The sequence below is a fragment of the Salvelinus sp. IW2-2015 genome, unplaced genomic scaffold, assembly GCF_002910315.2.
Source record: "Salvelinus sp. IW2-2015 unplaced genomic scaffold, ASM291031v2 Un_scaffold2836, whole genome shotgun sequence".
Taxonomy (NCBI): domain Eukaryota; kingdom Metazoa; phylum Chordata; class Actinopteri; order Salmoniformes; family Salmonidae; genus Salvelinus; species Salvelinus sp. IW2-2015.
Window position 1 is genome coordinate 48,114 of NW_019944136.1, and position 19,138 is coordinate 67,251.

The following is a 19,138-nucleotide window of genomic DNA, read 5'->3' on the forward strand; positions in this document are numbered from 1 at the left end:
CCTGCTTTAAAGAAAGAAATACCCTGAAAGAGTAAGACATGTAAAGTATACAGTAGTAAGAATCCCAAAAACACATACAGTTAAGTCAGAGAAGTTTACATAACCTTAGCCAATACATTCAACTTCAGTTTTTCATTCAATTCCTGGCATTTAATCTAGTAAAAATTCCCTGTCTTAGGTCAGTTAGGATCACCACTTTATTGAAGAATGTGAAATGTCAGAATACTGTAGGATGATATTTTCAGCTTTATTTTTCATCACATTCCCATTGGGTCAGAAGTTACATACACCTTAGTATTTGTAGCATTGCTTTTAAATTATTCACTTGGATAAACAGTTTCGGGGTAGTCTTCCACAAACTGTCCAAATAAGTTGGGTGAATTTGGCCATTCTCTGACAGAGCTGGTGTAACTGAGACAGTTTGTAGGTCCTTGCTCACACGCGTTTCTCAGTTCTGCCAAAATTTTCTAAGGCTTGAGGTCAGGGCTTGTCGATGGCCACTTCACTAACATTACCTTGTTCTGTCTCCTCTTAGACTATTTTGCCACAACTTGGAAGTATGCTTGGGGTCATTGTCCATGTTGGAAGACCATTTGCGACCAAGCTTTACACTTTCGCTGACTGATGTCTGAGATGTGTTCAATAATCAATAATATGTCCTCCTCAATGCATGACCATCTATATTGTGAAGTGCACCAATCCTTCTGCATGACCAAAAAACACCCAAACCACAACATGATTGCTCAGCCACCCGTCTTCACGTTGGGATGTGTTCTGCGGCTTCAAAGCATCCCCTTGTTTCCTAAAAAACCAAACTAATGATGGTCATTATGGCCAAACAGTTCTTACTTTATGTTCATCAGACAGAGGACTTTCTCCAAAAAGTACGATCTTTTGCCCCCATCGTGCATGATAACAAGTAGTCTGCTTTTTATAGAGGTTTTACTGTGGATATAGATAATTTTGTACCTGTTTCTCCAGCAGTCTCTCACAAGGCTCCTTTCTGTTGTTCTGGGATTGATTTGCACTTTTGCACAAAAGTAGGTTCACGTCTCTTCACTGAGCGTAATAACGGCTGGTCCATGGTGTGTTTATACTTGCGTACTATTTCGTCTTCGGTTACCACAGACAGGAGAATGACTTCCAGAATTTGACAATCGCCCAGAGAACCAGACTTATTGGAGATCAAAAAAAGAAATTCTGAAGTTCTTGGCCTGATTTCTTTGATTTTTCCCATGATGTCACAAGAGGCACACGGAGTCTTTGAAGGTAGGCCTTGAAATACATCCACAGGTACACCTCCAATTGACTCAAATTATGTCAATTAGCCTGTCAGAAGCTTCTAAAGCCATTACATAATTTTCTGGAATTTTCCAAGCTGTTTAAAGGCACAAGTCAACTTAGTGTATGTAAACTTCTGACATCCTGGAATTGTGATACAGTGAATTACAAGTGAAATAATCTGTCTGTAAACAATTGTTGGAAAAATMACTTGTGTCATGAACAAAGTAGATGTCCTAACCGACTTGCCAAAACTATAGTTTGTTAACAAGAAATTRGTGGAGTGGTTGAAAAACGAGTTTTAATAACTCCAACCTAAGTGTATGTAKARTTCTGACRTCAACTGTATGTTCAGGTATTGTGCCCTGTCCCCCGTGGCGATGACGAGTGTCTCTGATGTGTGATAGGTCCTCCTCCCGTTGARATCTTGTCGCCTGATTGGATAACAGCCACAGAGTGACATGACATCACTGACCAGTGTCGTTACTATCGAAATCCCATGGGGAAACACAGAMAATCCTTGCTTGAAGTCCCCTATCCAAACTGCTTCCTCYTGCTTAGCTGTACACTACACCCACCACCACCCTGTCCAACTGTCCAGACCTCCCTCTACTCCCATTATTCTCACCTGTCCAGAAGCCCCTCCCCCATGCTGACCTGTACAGTGTGTGGCTCCAGTATCTCTCCATGGGCGTTCAGGTAGGTGACATCACTGTCCCTCAGCTCCCTCCTCAGCTCAAAGCTCACAGACTTCACATGTTGTTGTACCGCCTCCACCATTTCACCCTAGCCATGGGACACTACAGGCCATAATAACACATAGCAACAGACCATATGAACACATAGCAACACACACATCTAATCAACCACTAGCATTTAAACTCTGGATAGGACGCAAATAACTATAGATAACACACACATTCAATATTGACTCAATGGAACAAAATACATATCTAGACTATAATAGAACTGATGTCCCAAATAACATTTATCATGCACTGTAAACTGATGTCCCTAAATACATTTATCATGCACTGTAACATGATATGTTCCCTCAAATACATAATCATGCTCACTGAAACTGATGTCTTTCCAAAATACATTTATTGCACTGTAAACTGATTTTGTTCCCAAAATACATATAATGCACTGTACCTGATGTCCCAAAATTACATATCATGCACTGTACCCTGAATGCCCAAATACATAATCATGCACATGTAACTGATGTCTGGCCCAAATACATATCATTGACTGCTAACCTGAATGTCCCATAAATACATTTCAGCACCTGTAACTTGATGTCCCAAATTACATATCATAGCCACTGTAACTATGTCGCCTAAAATACATATCTGCACTGCTTAAATACTGAGTCCCATAATCATACATACACTGATAACTGATGTCCAAATACATATGCACTGTAACTGATGTCCCAAATACTATCATGCACTGTACTGATGTCCCAAATACATATGCACTGTAACTGATGTCCCAAATACATATCATCACTGTAACTGAAGTTCCCAATTATTCATATCATTGCACTGTAAATGATGTCCCAAATACATAATCATGACACTTGTAACTGATGTCCCAATACATATCATCACTCTTGATAACTGCACTGTTCCCAAATACATATCATGCACTGATAACTGATGTCCAAATACATTCATGCCACAAACTGATGTCCCCAAATACAATCATTGCACTGTAACTGAGTCCAAATACATATCATACACTGTAACTGATGTCCCAAATACATATCATAACACTGTAACTGATGTCCCAAATACATATCATACACTGTAACTGATGTCCCAAATACATATCATCACTGTAACTGATGTCCCCAAATACATATCATACATGTAACTGATTGCGCCAAATACATATCATGCAACTGTAACTGATGGTCCCAAATAATTATCATGCACTGTAACTGATTCCCAAATACATATCATTGCACTGTAACTGATGTCCCAAATACATATCATGCACTGTAACTGATGTCCCAAATAACATATCATGCACTGTAACTGATGTCCCAATACATATCATAGCACTGTAACTGATGTCCCAAATACATATTCATACTTAACTTTGATGTCCCATAAACATATCATGCACTGTTAACTGATGTTCCCAATACATATCATGGCACTGTAACTGATGTCCCAAATACATATCATGCACTTGTAACTGCAAGTCCCCAGACCCTCTCCAACTCTCACCCTGTTCCTCAAACTTCCAGCCGTACTTCAGGGCATCCTGGATGGCTTTTCCCAGCAGAGGCTTGGTGCAGGAGCTTCCTGGGAATACTGCCCATGTTCACACTGGAACCYGCTAGACCTGGCYGACAGCGAAAGTCAATAACCACTTAGAAAATGATTGAGCACAAAATGGCATTATGTAATGAAGTAATAGACAYTATGGTGAAAACACTGTCTGCATCACACACCCCATTTAGTGCCTTTAGGGGTGGGAGCCACCAAGTCAAGGACCAGCACCCTCCTCCCAAAGCCAGCAGCTTCATGAAAGAGAAAAGGGGAAAAAGAAAGGACAGAGAAGTGGGTGAGGGTAAAGAGAGGTGTCAGTCAGATAAAGTAAAATCCCAAATCCTCTCACTGTCAAGTTCCTTCCTCTCATTTTCACTTATCTCTGGATTTCAGAATATAACAGCTCATATCATTAGCATAAAATCAATTTATATGATAATTATCACAGTATGCTTGGGCACACTGTGAGTATTGGCCAGATCAGATGACTGCTGATTAAACGAGTTAGTGTGTATAGGCTGGCTCACAGCCAATTGGGGTTAACACAGCTTTATGCAGGTTGACTACATGTAGAGATAGGGAATATCTGACCTTTGAAGAGGGTTGCAAATCCCAGAAAGGAGAAAGAGAGATTCAAATGGACATATAGGGATCAAGATAGAAAGATCATTAAGAAAGCCTGCAGGGAGAATGGATTAAACTCAAATAATTGTTATTAATGAGTTTCTCTGAAATTGAAACGTAATTAAAAGAACAATTCCTCTTAAAAAAGAGCAAGACTKGAAGAGAAGGTGAGACAGYTCCATAAAGAGGGTGGTAGATCAGTGACAAACAGGAAGAGACACAGACAGACAGTACTGTAGGTGTTGTGTCTAGACACACAGAGCAGTCAGGGGATGTCTGTTGCAGTCAGGTCCTCCACCTCATATGCCTATAGAAGAGAGGGGGGACAGAGACAGAGACAGACAGGGAGAGAGAGAGCATTAGGGTCCATACTAGTCATACAGTAAGCATTAGCTGTTTGAMATTTCCATTAGAGAAGGAAATGAGGCRAAATCACAACCTTGAGCACAAAGAGACTTCTTTGTCTCTCTGGGTGAATATTAGCACACCACATCATTCCTCCAATAACCCCTGAGAAAATGTGTCACCTCGTTTCACTCTGAATTTGAAAGACATTATGCCCTCTTAAAAAAAGGAATCTTTAAAAMGATTTAACATTTCAGTCTAGGGGTGTTTCTATCAAAGGTGGTGCAGGGAGTGTGGAAAGGAGAATTCTGTTGTGTCCACCGAGATTTTTACAACCTTTCAGATATTGTTATAGGAGCTATTCTATTGCAACATAAAAACATCCTTTATATCCACACCCATTTCAACATCCATGTCTGATCCATAGTGGGTTGGAATTAGATCGGCAAGCAGTCTCAGAGTGAAACATAGTGAAGGGGTGTAAAAATACAAGTTAGGGCATTTTTCAACAAACATTTGCATCAGCAGCAGAAACACATATCATTGTACCGTTTATGATATTATGTCAATCAATTCGACTGGGACTCGTGAAGTTTACAGTTCAGCACTGCCTCTTTTCAATTTATGTTGGTGCAATATAGCCACCTGGTGGATAAAATCAGAYCTGCACTGAACGTTATACCACAGAATTTCTAAACCATCTTTGACTATACTATTGATTATCAATAAKTAAATATTGGATGGGTCCAAATCATTTTTTAAATAATCTGATTTCGTAGAGAAAGAGGATCTAAAGAGAAGCATACAATATTTATTTACCAACACAATGSGTAAATAAATWWAATAAAATATGAATCCCACCAACGGAACGTGTTGTTGGAAAGTTCTATCAAGTATATTCTATCGTTCAAGATGATTCTGGAAGGAGTAAGTTATAGCGGTGAACTTTTCCAAATAGTTTCGCTGAAATTTCTGKCTTTGTCAGGYGACAGTACACAAACGCATGCGCAAAAGGTGCTGCGCTGGTGTTCACTCGTGGTGAAAACAGGCAAAAGCATGGATATGAATATCACTATAATTATGTGAATACACAATAATATATTCAATCAATCAGTTAACGTTAGTGTGTTAAATGCAATACAATTTTGCACTAGGTCTGATATGTAATGAAAACACCCTGTTCTTCTATAATCATAACAGACTGCATGATGACTGCATGATGACATCACCATTACATTGTATCAGTCAAAGATTTTATTTCAACAATATAATGGTAACAAATGCACATAGAGAAAGGGAGGGTCGCTTTTGAGTAGAACAGCTTTTTACACTTGTGTAMCTACTAGGTATCATTTAGTCGGAGGGTGACACATCGACAAAACGGCCGCATGGCGGTCAGGGGAGGTGGTGCACTGTATTTTGGGAGGACGTGTAGCTCCGCGCTGGGACTGGTTCTTTTGCAGCCATTTTCTGTCCAACCAACGGCCGTTTTGAGAAGGTAACCAACCAGGGCTTCATTGCAGGTTTGTGCCTGGCTCCGGCCAATGATTGCTAACCAATTCCTCGTTAGCTCGAATGGAAATGTCCATCTCTGACTAATTTCTATTTGTTGCGTTTAGGAGTTTGAGAGCAGGAAGTCTCGTAAAAATTATGAGTTAGCTTCATGTCCCCCTGCCTCCGTTTTCAATACAAAGAACAGGCCGAAATGCGAACTTCCGATATGGAATTTCATTGTGAACAGACAGGTCTTGCAATGAGACCACCAACGTGGCTACAGGATAACGTGAAATTGTACCCAGAATGCTTTCGTTGAAACAATAGTCGTTGATTAGTCGAAATAAAAATGTGTGAAGGTCAAATGGCTACCTAACTAAAGCCTTTGCTTCCTTTGTCCAAATTATATTTTGCACGAAACATTTGCTAGCTAACGTTAGCTTGCTAGCTTCCCATTTAGCAAACAACCACTCATTTGGTCAGCGAAATTAACTAATTCYGTAGACATGCTAGCTAACAGTTTTCTAGCAACCTAACCTGGCGAACACTTAGCCAGCTAGCTAAACATTATTGTTTAGCTAACTAGCCAGTCAACAGTAAGTGCCTTCCAACAATTCAGCTATTTGAGTCAAACCATGTCGTCCTTTGTTCCAGATGGAAGAAGACCGTTCCACCACCGACGCCTCCCAGCTAACGTTAGGCATATCTGGCGAATACATGTCAGGAGGTTATGTACTCCAGTCTCAAGATGGTAAGAGACATCAGTTGATACATTCAAGCCTAATTGGGGAACCAGGTGTGCGCATATCATGAATCGATGGGATTAAAATAAAAAACAGGACAACACACACACACATCACGACAATAGACACCACAACACTACACAGAGAGACCTAAGACAACAACATAGTATGGCAGCATCATATGACAACACAGCATGGTAACAGCACAACATGGCAGCAGCAGAACATGGTACAAGTATTATTGGGCACAGACAACAGCACAAAGGGCAAGAAGGTAGAGACAAAACATCACGCAATGCAGCCACAACTACATTATCACATTCTTTACATCTCAATGCAACAGTGTCAGTACCTAATGCCTACAATCAATTATATATTATATTAATGTATGTGATGAAGATGATGGAGAGGAGAGTCTGAACGACCATGATGACGGGGGCATGAAAGAGAATTTCCGGGAGCAGGACATCTACCTCCCCATCGCTAACGTGGCACGCATCATGAAGAACGGCATCCCACAGACCGGGAAGGTAACCATGGTGTGTGTGTGTAGGCTGTGTGAGAGCAAGACTTGTGGTGTCGTATTCATTAATGTACACCATAGTAAAACGTTTAGTAACAGAAAACCAAAAGTTTCTTATTGGACAAGTTCAGATAGTCCCTCCCTGTTTCAGTCTGTTTTTTGTTCTTCTCCGTTTGGTGCCAAGTGAATACGACCCAGAAACGTTCTCCTCATCTTATTCCTCTTTGTCCTAAATTGTGTGTGTGTGTGTCTCACAGATAGCGAAAGACGCCAAGGAGTGTGTGCAGGAGTGTGTGAGCGAGTTCATCAGCTTCATCACGTCGGAGGCCAGTGAGCGCTGCCACCAGGAGAAAAGGAAGACCATCAACGGAGAGGACATCCTGTTTGCCATGTCAACCCTGGGCTTCGACATGTACGTGGAGCCCCTCAAACTCTACCTGCAGAAGTTCAGAGAGGTGCGACTAAACACACTACTTCTGCTCTGACAATTAGTCTCTCACACACAATRACAAGTGTCCATGAACAATCGCACATCACATGCTATTTAATCTCTCCCAATGTGTTGTTTCCTAGGCGATGAAGGGGGAGAAGGGAATCCCAGGTGTGTCGGTGGGAGAAGGCCTGGGGGAGGAGCTTACAGACGACAGCTTCAGTAAGTGGTTCAGAACAGTTCTCAATTTTGTTATCCCAAACTAAAGTAGAGGCTTTACGGTCATGCATACATATGTCAAATGTATGCAGGCATTAGTAAGTCGCTTTGGCTAAAAGCGTCTGCTAAATGGCATATTATAGTCTTGTGCTGTGGACGGTTTTGTAACGTCCTCTTCCCTCCATTCCAGCGAATCAACTGCCAGCCGGAATAATAACAGCCGACGGCCAACAGCAGAACGTCATGGTGTACACCACCTCATATCAACAGGTAAGTGGCATCGTATCAACAGACAAGTGACATTTGAACRAGWACTAGACCATRACGACATATCCATGACCGTTCTRTCCATTGCCTTTGTCTGCTCCTGTAGATTCCTGGCGTGCAGCAGATCCAGTTCTCATGACGAGGCCTTGCGCRTGCTCTGACCGCGGCGGCCATCGACCGCACAGACACAGACCTGGTGACTGTAGGCTGAGCGTATGACCTCACCGTRAAAGGCAATCATCAGAAGGACAGGAGGTCTCGGAGGGGGGCTGTTATGGGGGGGAAGGGATGTGTTAACCACCACAACCCTGTCATGTAAATGTGCAAGTCTGTTCACTAAATGTAGTACGTAGTCATGAGGTGCCACAAGGTTTGGAGTACATCTTTCAACCAGTTTGGGATACTTTATTTTTAATGCTAATTGGACCACTTAGTTTGTTTTTGTACATTGATTGTTTTATGCAGGTTTGGGAGGTGGAATGGGACGTTTTTTTGCTCCCTCATTTTTGAACCATGAGGAGAGGTGCCCTTAATGTCAGCTCTTTTCTACGTGGACAAACTAATACCATGTGCTTTAATGTGATGTAAATCCTTTGAATAAAAATCCAAATGACCCAATACCTTCTGGTTGTCATCGACCWCTTTACACACATCTGAATGATTACACCATTTTGCAGAGCTACTGTAATAAATGTAATTTACTGTAATTTAAGGCTCCCGAGTGGCGCAGCGGTCTAAGGCAATGCAACTCAGTCACTACAGTCCTGGTTTGAATCCAGGCTGTATCACATCCGGCCGGGATTGGGAGTCACACAGGGCGGCGCACAATTGGCCCAGCATCGCGGGGGTTAGCGCCGTCATTGGAAATAAGAATTTGTTCTTAACTGACTTGCCTAGTTAAATAAAGGCTAAATATAATATATTTTTAAATTAATAACCAGGGTCAAAGTAGATTTTATTTATACCTGGAACAGAATGTCAATCAATACTGTTTTATTCAATGTGACAGTTAAAAATGACAGTTACAGTTCAGTCATGTAAAAGTTAACTGCCATGAAGAGAACCACACAGCAGTATCTGGTGAGGAGAGCATGTCTGAATCGCCGTGTCCCCAGCCAGCTCAACCACTCACTGGACCCATATGATCACTTGGCTACGCTCTTAATATCAATATGCCTCGTCCATTACTGTCCTGGTTAGTGATTACTGTCTTATTCACTGTAGAGCCTCTAGCCCTGCTCAAAATGCCTTAACCAACCATGTTGTTCCACCTCCTACATATGCGATGACATCACCTGGTTTAAACGTCTCTAGAGACTATATCTCTCTCATCATTACTCAATGCCTAGGTTTACCTCCAATGTACTCACATCCTACCTTACCTTTGTCTGTACACTATGCCTTGAATCTATGCTATCGTGCCCAGAAACTTGCTCCTTTTACTCTCTGTTCCGAACGGCCAGTTCGTATACATTTAACATTTACATTTAAGTCATTTAGCAGACGCTCTTATCCAGAGCGACTTACAAATTGGTGCATTCACCTTATGATATCTAGTGGAACAACCACTTTACAATAGTGCATCTAACTCTTTTAAGGGGGGGGGGTTAGAAGGATTACTTTATCCTATCCTAGGTATTCCTTAAAGAGTGGGTTTCAGGTGTCTCCGGAAGGTGGTGATTGACTCCGCTGACCTGGCGTCGTGAGGGAGTTTGTTCCACCATTGGGGTGCCAGAGCAGCGAAAAGTTTTGACTGGGCTGAGCGGAACTGTACTTCCTCAGAGGTAGGGAGGCGAGCAGGCCAGAGGTGGATGAACGCAGTGGCCTTGTTTGGGTGTAGGGCCTGATCAGAGCCTGAAGGTACGGAGGTGCCGTCCCCTCACAGCTCCGTAGGCAAGCACCATGGTCTTGTAGCGGATGCGAGCTTCAACTGGAAGCCAGTGGAGAGAGTGAGGAGCGGGGTGACGTGAGAGAACTTGGGAAGGTTGAACACCAGACGGGCTGTGGCGTTCTGGATGAGTTGTAGGGTTTAATGGCACAGGCAGGAGCCCCAGCAACAGCGAGTTGCAGTAATCCAGACGGGAGATGACAAGTGCCTGGATTAGGACTGCGCCGCTTCCTGTGTGAATCTACAGGAACGGGTCACCGCCTTGATGTTAGTTGAGAACGACAGGGTGTTGTCCAGGATACGCCAAGGTTCTTAGCACTCTGGAGGAGGACACAATGGAGTTGTCAACCGTGATGGCAGAATCATGGAACGGTAGTCCTTCCCCGGGAGAAGAGCAGCTCCGTCTTGCCGAGGTTCAGCTTGAGGTGGTGATCCGTCATCCACACTGATATGTCTGCCAGACATGCAGAGATGCGATTCGCCACCTGGTTATCAGAAGGGGGAAAGGAGAAGATTAATTGTGTGTCGTCTGCAAGCAATGATAGGAGAGACCATGTGAGGATACTTTAGCCTTTAGCCGTACCCTTATCCTACTTCTCCTCTGTTCCTCTGGTGATGTAGATGTTAATCCAGGTCCTGCAGTGCCTAGCTCCACTCCCACTCCCAGGTCTCTCATTTGTTGACTTCTGTAACCGTAAAAGCCTTGGTTTCATGCATGTTAACATTAGAAGCCTACTCCGTCAGTTTGATTTGCTCACTGCTTAGCACACTCTGCCAACCTGGATCTTAGTCGTGTCTGAATCCTGGCTTAGGAAAACCACCAAAAACCCTGAAATCTCCATCCCTAACTATAACATCTTCGCCAAGATAGAACTGCCAAATGGGGCGGTGTTGCAATCTACTGCAAAGATAGCCTGCAGAGTTCTGTCTTACTACACAGGCCGTTAGGAAAGCTAAGGCTAGCTTTTTCAAACAGAAATTTACATCCTGTAGTACAAATTCAAAAAGTTCTGGACACTGTAAAGTCCATGGAGAATAAGAGCACCTCCTGCCAGCTGCCCACTGCTCTGAGGCTAGGAAACACTGTTACCAACGATAAATTCACTATAATTGAGAATTTCAATAAGCATTTTTCTACGGCTGGCCATGCTTTCCACCTGGCTACCCCTACCCCGATCAACTGCCCGGCACCCTCCACAGCAACCCGCCCAAGCCCCCACCATTTCTCCTTCACCCAAATCCAGATAGCTGATGTTCTGAAAGAGCTGTAAAATCTGGACCCCTACAAATCAGCCGGGCTAGACAATCTGGACCCTCTCTTTCTAAAATTATCTGCCGAAATTGTTGAAACCCCTATTACTAGCCTGTTCAACCTCTCTTTCGTATCGCCTGAGATTCCCAAAGATTGGAAAGCTGCGCGGTCATCCCCCTCTTCAAAGGGGTGACACTCTAGACCCAACTGCTACAGACCTATATCTATCCTACCCTGTCTTTCTAAGGTCTTCGAAAGCCAAGTTAACAAACAGATTACCGACCATTTCGAATCCCACCGTACCTTCTCCACTATGCAATCTGGTTTCAGAGCTGGTCATGGGTGCACCTCAGCCACGCTCAAGGTCCTAAACGACATCATAATTGCCATCGATAAGAGACTTTACTGTGCAGCCGTATTCATCAACCTGGCCAAGGCTTTCGACTCTGTCATCACCACATTCTTATGGCAGACTCGACAGCCTTGGTTTCTCAAATGATTGCCTCGCCTGGTTACGAACTACTTCTCTGATAGAGTTCAGTGTGTCAATCGGAGGCCTGTTATCCGGACCTCTGGCAGTCTCTATGGGTGTGCCACAGGGTTCATTCTCTGGCCGACTCTCTTCCCTGTATACATCAATGATGTCGCTCCTGCTGCGGTGATTCCTGATTCTCTGTATACTTCTGGCCCCTCTTTGGACACTGTGTTAACTAACCTCCAGACAGACTTCAATGTCATACAACTCTCCTTCCGTGGCCTCCAACTCTCTTAATGCAAGTGAAACTAAATGCATGCTATTCAATCGATCACTGCCCGCACCTGCCCACCCGTCCAGCATCACTACTCTGGACTGCTCTGACTTAGAATACGTGGACAACTACAAATACCTCGGTGTCTGGTTAGACTGCAAACTCTCCTTCCAGACTCACATTAAGCATCTCCAATCCAAAATTAAATCTAGAATCGGCTTCCTATATCGCAACAAAGCATCCTTCACTCATGCTGCAAACATACCTTCATAAAACTGACCATCCTACCGATCCTGACTTCGGCAATGTCATCTATAAAATAGCCTCCAACACTTACTCAACAAATTGGACAGTCTATCACAGTGCCATCCGTTTTTGTCACCAAAGCCCATAAACTACCCACCACTGCGACCTGTCGCTCTCGTTGGTTGGCCCTCGCTTCATACCGTCGCCAAACCCACTGGCTACAGGTTTCTACAAGTCTCTGCTAGGTAAAGCCCGCGCTTATCTCAGCTCACTGGTCACCATAGCAGCACCACTCGTAGCACGCGCTCCAGCAGGTAATTCTCACTGGTCACCCCAAAGCCAATTCCTCCTTTGGTCGCCTTTCTTCCAGTTCTCTGCTGCCAATGACTGGAACGACTGCAAAAATATCTGAAACTGGAGACTCATATCTCCCTCACTAGCTTTAAGCACCAGCTGTCAGAGCAGCTCACAGATCACTGCACCTGTACATAGCCCATCTGTAAACAGCCCATCTGTCTACCTCATCCCCATACTGTATTTATTTATTTATCTTGCTCCTTTGCACCCCAGTATCTCAACTTGCACATTCATCTTCTGCACATCTACCATTCCAGTGTTTAATTGCTATATTGTAATTACTTCGCCACCATGGCCTATTTATTGCCTTAACTCCCTTATCTTACCTCATTTGCACTCACTGTATATACTTTTTGTTTTCTTTTTTTCTACTGTATTATTGACTGTATGTTTTGCTTATTCCATGTGTAACTCTGTGTTGTTGTATGTGTCGAATGTCTATGCTTTATCTTGGCCAGGTCGCAGTTGCAAATGAGAACTTGTTCTCAACTAGCCTACCTGGTTAAATAAATAATTTAATATTTTTTTTTTTTATCAACATCACTTTGCTGAAGTGAAACTAAAGTAGAGAGACAGTATATTGTGTACAGGACCACTCTCCAGCACTTCYGAAATCCCTTAAACAGCTATACGTTCAGACTATACACTGAGTCTCCTACCCTTTGACAGCAAGGACAGAGAAATTATCCACAAACATTCTTTACAGGTGAGCAGAGAGTTTAAGAAATATTAAGTTGAAGATGAGATTTACATTATTTACCGTTCACATTTCCTTTTTTATTTACACTGAACAAAAATATAAATGCAACACAAAGTTTTGGTCCCATGTTTCATGAGCTGAAATAAAAGATCCCAGAAATGTTCCATATGCACAAAAAGCWAATTTCTCTCAAAATCYATAAACAAATTTGTTTACATCCCTGTTAGTGAGCATTTCTCCTTTCCCAAGTTAATCCATCCACCTGACAGGTGTGGGAAATCAAAAAGCTGATTAAACAGCATGATCATTACACAGGTGCACCTTGTGCTGGGGACAATAAAAGGCCACTAAAATGTGACGTTTTGTCACACAACACAATGTCATAGATGTCTCAAGTGTTGAGGGAGCGTGCAAATTGGCATGCTGACTGCAGGAATGTCCACCAGAGCTGTTGCCAGAGAATTTTAATTGTTAATTTCTCTACCGTAATCCACCTCCAATGTCGTTTGAAAGAATTTGGCAGTACATCCAAACAGCCTCACAACCGCAGAGCACGTGTATAGTTTCGTGTGGGCGAGCGGTTTTCTGAATTCAACGTTGTGAACAGAGTGCCCCATGGTGGTGGTGGGGTTATGGTATGGTCAGGCATAAGCTTAGGACAACAATGGCATTTTATTGATGGCAATTTGAATGCACAGAGATACCGTGACGAGATCCTGAGGCCTATTGTCGTGCCATTCATCGCCTCATGTTTCAGCATGATAATGCACGGCCCCATGTCATAAGGATCTGTACATAATTCCTGAAAGCTGAAAATGGCCCAGTTCTTCCTGCATACTCACCAGACATCCAATGAGKATGTTTGGGATGCTCTGGATCAACGTATCAKCGTACACAACAGCTCCGGCCAATATCCAGGAACTTCGCACAGCCATTGAAGAAGAGTGGCACAACATTCCACAGGCCACAATCAACAGCCTCTATGTGAAGGAGATGTGTCACGCTGCATGGTGCAACTGGTGGTCACACCTGACACTGACTAGTTTTCTGATCCACACCCTTACCTTTTTTTAAGGGATCTGTGACCAACAGATGCATATCTGTATTCCCAGTCATGTGAAATCCATAGATTAGGGCCTAATGAATTTATTTAAATTGACTGATTTCCTTATATGAACTGTAACTCAGTAAAATCTTTGAAATTGTTCCATGTTGCATTTATATTTTGTTCAGTGCATATGTTAAACGTTTTATACTTTAGTTATAGGACTTTTATCTATGTTGTAACATCATGTATCAATATCAGTTAATATCATCCCATTAGACAATGGTGACAACTCTAAAGCTTAAACTATCAAGAGCTGATTTCAATAAATACTTCATGGTTTCACCTTTGGTGTCTGTCTAGATATGGCCACCTCCAGCAGTCTCCTGTCTGAAGAGCAGTTCKTGTGCTCTGTCTGTCTGGATGTGTTCACTGAGCCAGTCTCTATTCCATGTGGACACAACTACTGCAAGGCCTGTATCAGTGGATACTGGGATACCAGTGACCTGTGCCKGTGTCCAATGTGTAAAAAAACATTTGATAAGAGYRCAGATCTGTTTGTCAATACTTTCATTTCTGAGATGGCTGCTCAGTTCAGACAGACAGTTGAAGTTAAAGCTACCAGCAGCCCACACCAATGCCTTGACATAATTCTAGAATTATCCTGTGACATCTGCACTGGGATGAAGCTCAAGGCCCTGAAGTCCTGCCTGGTGTGTCAGACCTCTGAATGTGAGACTCACCTGGAGCCTCATCAGAGAGTCCCAGCCTTAAAGAGACACAAGCTGGTCAACCCTGTGGAGAACCTGGAAGACAGGATGTGTAAGAAGCATGACAGACCTCTAGAGCTGTTCTGTAGGACTGACCAGACTTGTGTGTGTCAGTTCTGCACTGAGACAGACCACAAGACTCATGACACTGTCCCTCTAGAGGAAGAGTGTGGAGAGAGGAAGGCTCAACTGGGGAAGACTGAGGCAGAAGTGCAMCAGATGATCCAGAAACGACTGRAGAAGGTTCAGGAGATCAAACATTCAGTAGATCTGAGTCAGAAAGCTGCAGAGAGGTAGATATCAGACTGTGTACAGGTCTTCACTGCTCTGGTGCGCTCCATTGAGAGAAGCCAGGCTGAGCTCATTGAGGTGATTGAGGAGAAGCAGAAAGCAGCAGAGAGGCAGGCMGAAGGGCTCATTAAAGAGCTGGAGCAGGAAATCACTGAGRTACAGAGGAGAAGCACTGAGCTGGAGCAGCTCTCACACACTGAGGACCAGCTCCACCTCCTCCAGAGCTTACCATCACTCTGCACCCTTCCACCAACCAAGGACTGGTCAGAGATCAGTGTTTACAGTGATCTGTGTGTGGAGACTGTGAGGAGAGCTGTGTCTCAGCTGGCGGTAACACAGAATAAAGAGATGGAGAAGCTTCCTGAAGTCAAACTAAAGAGGATTCAGCAGTATGCAGTGGATGTGACTCTGGACCCTGATACAGCACATCCCTACGTCATCATGTCTGAAGATGGGAAACAAGTGAGACACGGAGGCACACGGCTTAATCGTCCTTATAATCCAAATAGGTTTGATCAAGTTTTAAATGTCCTAGGAAAGGAGGGTTTCTCCCCAGGGAGATTTTACTATAAGGTGAATGTTCAGGTGAAAACCATGTGGACTTTAGGAGTGGCCAGAGAGTCCATCAACAGGAAGGGGAACATCACAAAGAGCCCATTAAATGGATACTGGACTGTGGTCCTGAGGGATGAGAGTAAGTACTCAGCCTGTACCTTCCCCCGTGTCTCCTTATACCCGAGAGAGAAGCCCCAGAAGGTGGGGTGTTTGTGGATTATGAGGAGGGTCAGGTCTCCTTTTATGATGTGGAGGCCAGGTCTCATATCTGACCTTTCACTGGCTGCACCTTCACTGAGAAAGTCTATCCATTCCTTGGCCCTGGCAATGATAAAGGTGAAAACTCTTCCCTTCTGTTCATCTCTCCTGTCAATCACCCAAACTGAGTTCTGAACTGAACTAAATGACCAGTACATTTAGTAAATGTAGAATAATCATAATCTGTCATCATACAGTACACCAGGGAGAATATTTCACTGTAATGTAATTACTGGTGGTGGTGGTTGTTTGGGTCCACCAGCATTGTCAGCTATAAGAAGATATACGATCTCTCCAGGCTCATAAGGTATATCTGTTACATTTCCGAGTTACATTTCTGAGGAATTTCTGATAATGAGATAATATAAGCAACATTTTAGTTTTTTAAGCTCATTTATTGTTTGCACTGTATACCTCTAATAACCTTTAATAAACTTGAATCCTGGATTTGGAATCATACAGTAGAAGTAAGAAATACTTGAGTCATTTTGATACACTATCCTAGTCATTCAGTGGAAGTGGTTTCAGTCCGAGCCTGTCTCGGTATTGGTCCATGTATGGCCGAGCCGCCTCCCACACCTAGAGAAGGCCATGGGTGAGAAACATAAACAGAGAAGTTAATTTTTATCTGCCTCGTTATCAATTACCTGGAATGATGAATATAATACTGAGATGGGGTGAGTCTCTTGCCTTTTCCTCCCTGAGGAGCGTGTGAGCAGCCTCGATGTCAGGACTCATTTGACGGTCATGATCCCAAGGCCTGATGGGAAATAAGAATAAACTGATGTGCTGGAGAACTCTCCCCACACCTTTCCAGAACAACAACATTGGGCAGTCCTCGAATCAGAGATCCACATTCTCATGGTTCGTACCTGACAACAGTACGCACTAGCTCATGGACTTTCTCCAGAGGGGTAGTGGACTTGAGCGGGCGGAGAAACTCCAGGGCTTGACAGGCAGCGAGCAGCTCTATGGCCAGAACTGAAAAGCAGAGATTCCTTTTTATTCTCATGGTTAACTCTGTATGCATGATATTTGATGGGACGAGCATATCACACACTAATGCCACGTGACTGTACTATACGAGTTACCTTGCTCTACGTGTTCCACCACCCTCAGGGCCTTCCTAGCGGCCCAGCCACCCATAGATACGTGGTCTTCAGTGGCTGCGCTGGTGGACAGGGAGTCCACGGAGGACGGGTGGCACAACGCCTTGCTCTCAGATACTGCAGGGGAGCAGAGACAGACACACACACTAACGTTTTCTGTGTGAACACACACACACACACTCAAACACGCACACACAGAGACCTACCAAGGGCGGCAGCAGTGCAGTGTGCAATCATGAAGCCAGAGTTGAGGCCTCCGTCTTGGACCAGGAAGGCAGGCAGCTCACTGAGGGAGGGGTTGACCAGCCTCTCTGTCCTCCTCTCACTCATACTGGCCAGCTCATGGACCCCGATGGCCAGGTAGTCTAGAGCCTGGGGGGAGAGAGGGTTAGCCTTGTCCCAGATCAGTTTGTGCTGCCTTGCCAACTCCTGTGATCATTGGTAAGATAGTACAATCATATCTATGACCAGTCTAGGAAAGAGGGGGAACAGTACTGAAGGAACCGAGAAATGTATTGTATGGAGTGAATCTGTTTGTCTGTGACTCTACCTTGGCTGGGTATTCTCCATGGAAATTACCCCCAGAGATAGTCTCACCTCGCTCTGCAAAAACCAGCTGGAGGAGAGTTAAGGTTTCGTATTTGGGACAACATTATGAGTCTCTAATATAAACTGTATACAGGAAACCAAAGCCCATGTGGGCTAGTCCAATAGCTCCCCCRTGTGGTGAACTTATATAATCACAGGAGGGGACTAAAAGGAGATCAAAGAAAGACATGACTTCTTCAAGTAAATATAACATAATTGTAACACTTTGGGAGGATACAGGGTTGTCAGTGGCACTGTTGAGCTCAGTGGTGAGGATGCTCTTAACAAAGGCTATGGTGTCGTTAACCACCCCATGAACCTACAAGAGAGGAGAGAGATGCAAATAAACACTGGTACTAGGGTTAGTTCACTCCAGCCCCTCACTGCAGCGGTACAAAGAGTTGTAACACACACACATGCACACACATGCACACGAGCGCACACACACTCTACCTGTGGGATACAGCGGAGGGTGTATGCATCCTGGACACGGTCACATGTCCTATGACTATCTACAGGAAAACACAACAAAGGAAGTCAGAGACAGGAAATGACCAAACAGCACTGTTAAGGTTCCCACCAAACATCTTTATTTGGACACAAAATCATAAGAAGAATTGAGTGTGTGTGTTTCTGTGTGTGTGTTTCGCCTGCCTGACTTTACCAGAGATCTGGGAGGGGAAGACGTCCGAGTGGAGTAGAGAGCGCAGTCTCAGAGCCACCTCTATCTGACCAGGGTGTGGCCTCACTGCATGGATGTCTGGAAGGGCAGAACAAACCAGTTCACAATGGAATGGAACGGGTAACTTCTTATAGCTTTATCAAAGCTCCAACAGTAAAATCACTGTGTGTGTGTGTGTGTGTGTGTGTGTGTGTGTGTGTGTGTGTCATTGAAGGCTTTGACCATAGCCTGGACCGTTTCCATGGAGACGCCACTGTACCCTTTGGCCAGAACGTTGATCCTCAGAGCCAGTAGCATACGGGTCCTCTCTACACTCAATGGGGTGCCCACTCCTACACAAACACATACACGCACACGCACAACACACACACACACACACACCACCACACACACACACACACACACACACACACACAACACACACACACACACCACAC

At 43.9% G+C, this 19,138-nt stretch overlaps 2 protein-coding genes, 1 long non-coding RNA gene and 1 pseudogene across 6 annotated transcripts in view; 2 read left to right on the plus strand and 2 right to left on the minus strand.

The window, feature by feature from the left end:
- Positions 1 to 1,620: 1,620 nt before the first annotated feature.
- LOC112074824 (uncharacterized) lies at positions 1,621 to 3,989 on the minus strand. The gene is made up of 4 exons (XR_002894847.2): positions 3,749 to 3,989; positions 3,522 to 3,639; positions 1,939 to 2,081; positions 1,621 to 1,715 (listed from the first exon to the last, which is right to left on the minus strand). It is a non-coding gene; the product is annotated as an uncharacterized lncRNA (long non-coding RNA).
- Positions 3,990 to 5,884: 1,895 nt separating this feature from the next.
- LOC112074823 (nuclear transcription factor Y subunit beta) lies at positions 5,885 to 8,831 on the plus strand. Of its 4 annotated transcripts, none has more exons than XM_024141923.2 (7): positions 5,885 to 6,058; positions 6,684 to 6,780; positions 7,172 to 7,302; positions 7,553 to 7,750; positions 7,869 to 7,947; positions 8,135 to 8,214; positions 8,318 to 8,831. In XM_024141923.2, exons 2-7 carry the CDS (start codon positions 6,684 to 6,686, stop codon positions 8,348 to 8,350), a joined length of 618 nt encoding a protein of 205 aa, XP_023997691.1. In that variant the 5' UTR covers positions 5,885 to 6,058; the 3' UTR covers positions 8,351 to 8,831. The 4 variants fall into 4 exon arrangements, with proteins under 4 accessions (XP_023997691.1, XP_023997690.1, XP_070296791.1 ...); XM_024141922.2 differs by having other exon boundaries at positions 5,945 to 6,033; positions 7,172 to 7,311; XM_070440690.1 differs by having other exon boundaries at positions 5,945 to 6,033.
- Positions 8,832 to 14,801: 5,970 nt separating this feature from the next.
- Positions 14,802 to 16,450, plus strand: LOC112074825 (E3 ubiquitin-protein ligase TRIM39-like; annotated as a pseudogene).
- A 246-nt stretch (positions 16,451 to 16,696) lies between these two features.
- The window catches only part of LOC112074822 (histidine ammonia-lyase), a 4,774-nt gene continuing 2,332 nt past the window's right edge, over positions 16,697 to 19,138 (minus strand). Inside the window, exons 6-15 of the mRNA XM_070440689.1 lie at positions 18,909 to 19,033; positions 18,684 to 18,825; positions 18,473 to 18,531; positions 18,258 to 18,338; positions 17,982 to 18,047; positions 17,638 to 17,803; positions 17,414 to 17,548; positions 17,195 to 17,303; positions 17,013 to 17,082; positions 16,697 to 16,901 (exon numbers count right to left, since the gene is read on the minus strand). Coding sequence (XP_070296790.1) covers positions 16,824 to 16,901; positions 17,013 to 17,082; positions 17,195 to 17,303; positions 17,414 to 17,548; positions 17,638 to 17,803; positions 17,982 to 18,047; positions 18,258 to 18,338; positions 18,473 to 18,531; positions 18,684 to 18,825; positions 18,909 to 19,033 — 1,031 coding nt within the window. The 3' untranslated portion in view covers positions 16,697 to 16,823. The remainder of the gene's footprint in view (positions 16,902 to 17,012; positions 17,083 to 17,194; positions 17,304 to 17,413; positions 17,549 to 17,637; positions 17,804 to 17,981; positions 18,048 to 18,257; positions 18,339 to 18,472; positions 18,532 to 18,683; positions 18,826 to 18,908; positions 19,034 to 19,138) is intronic.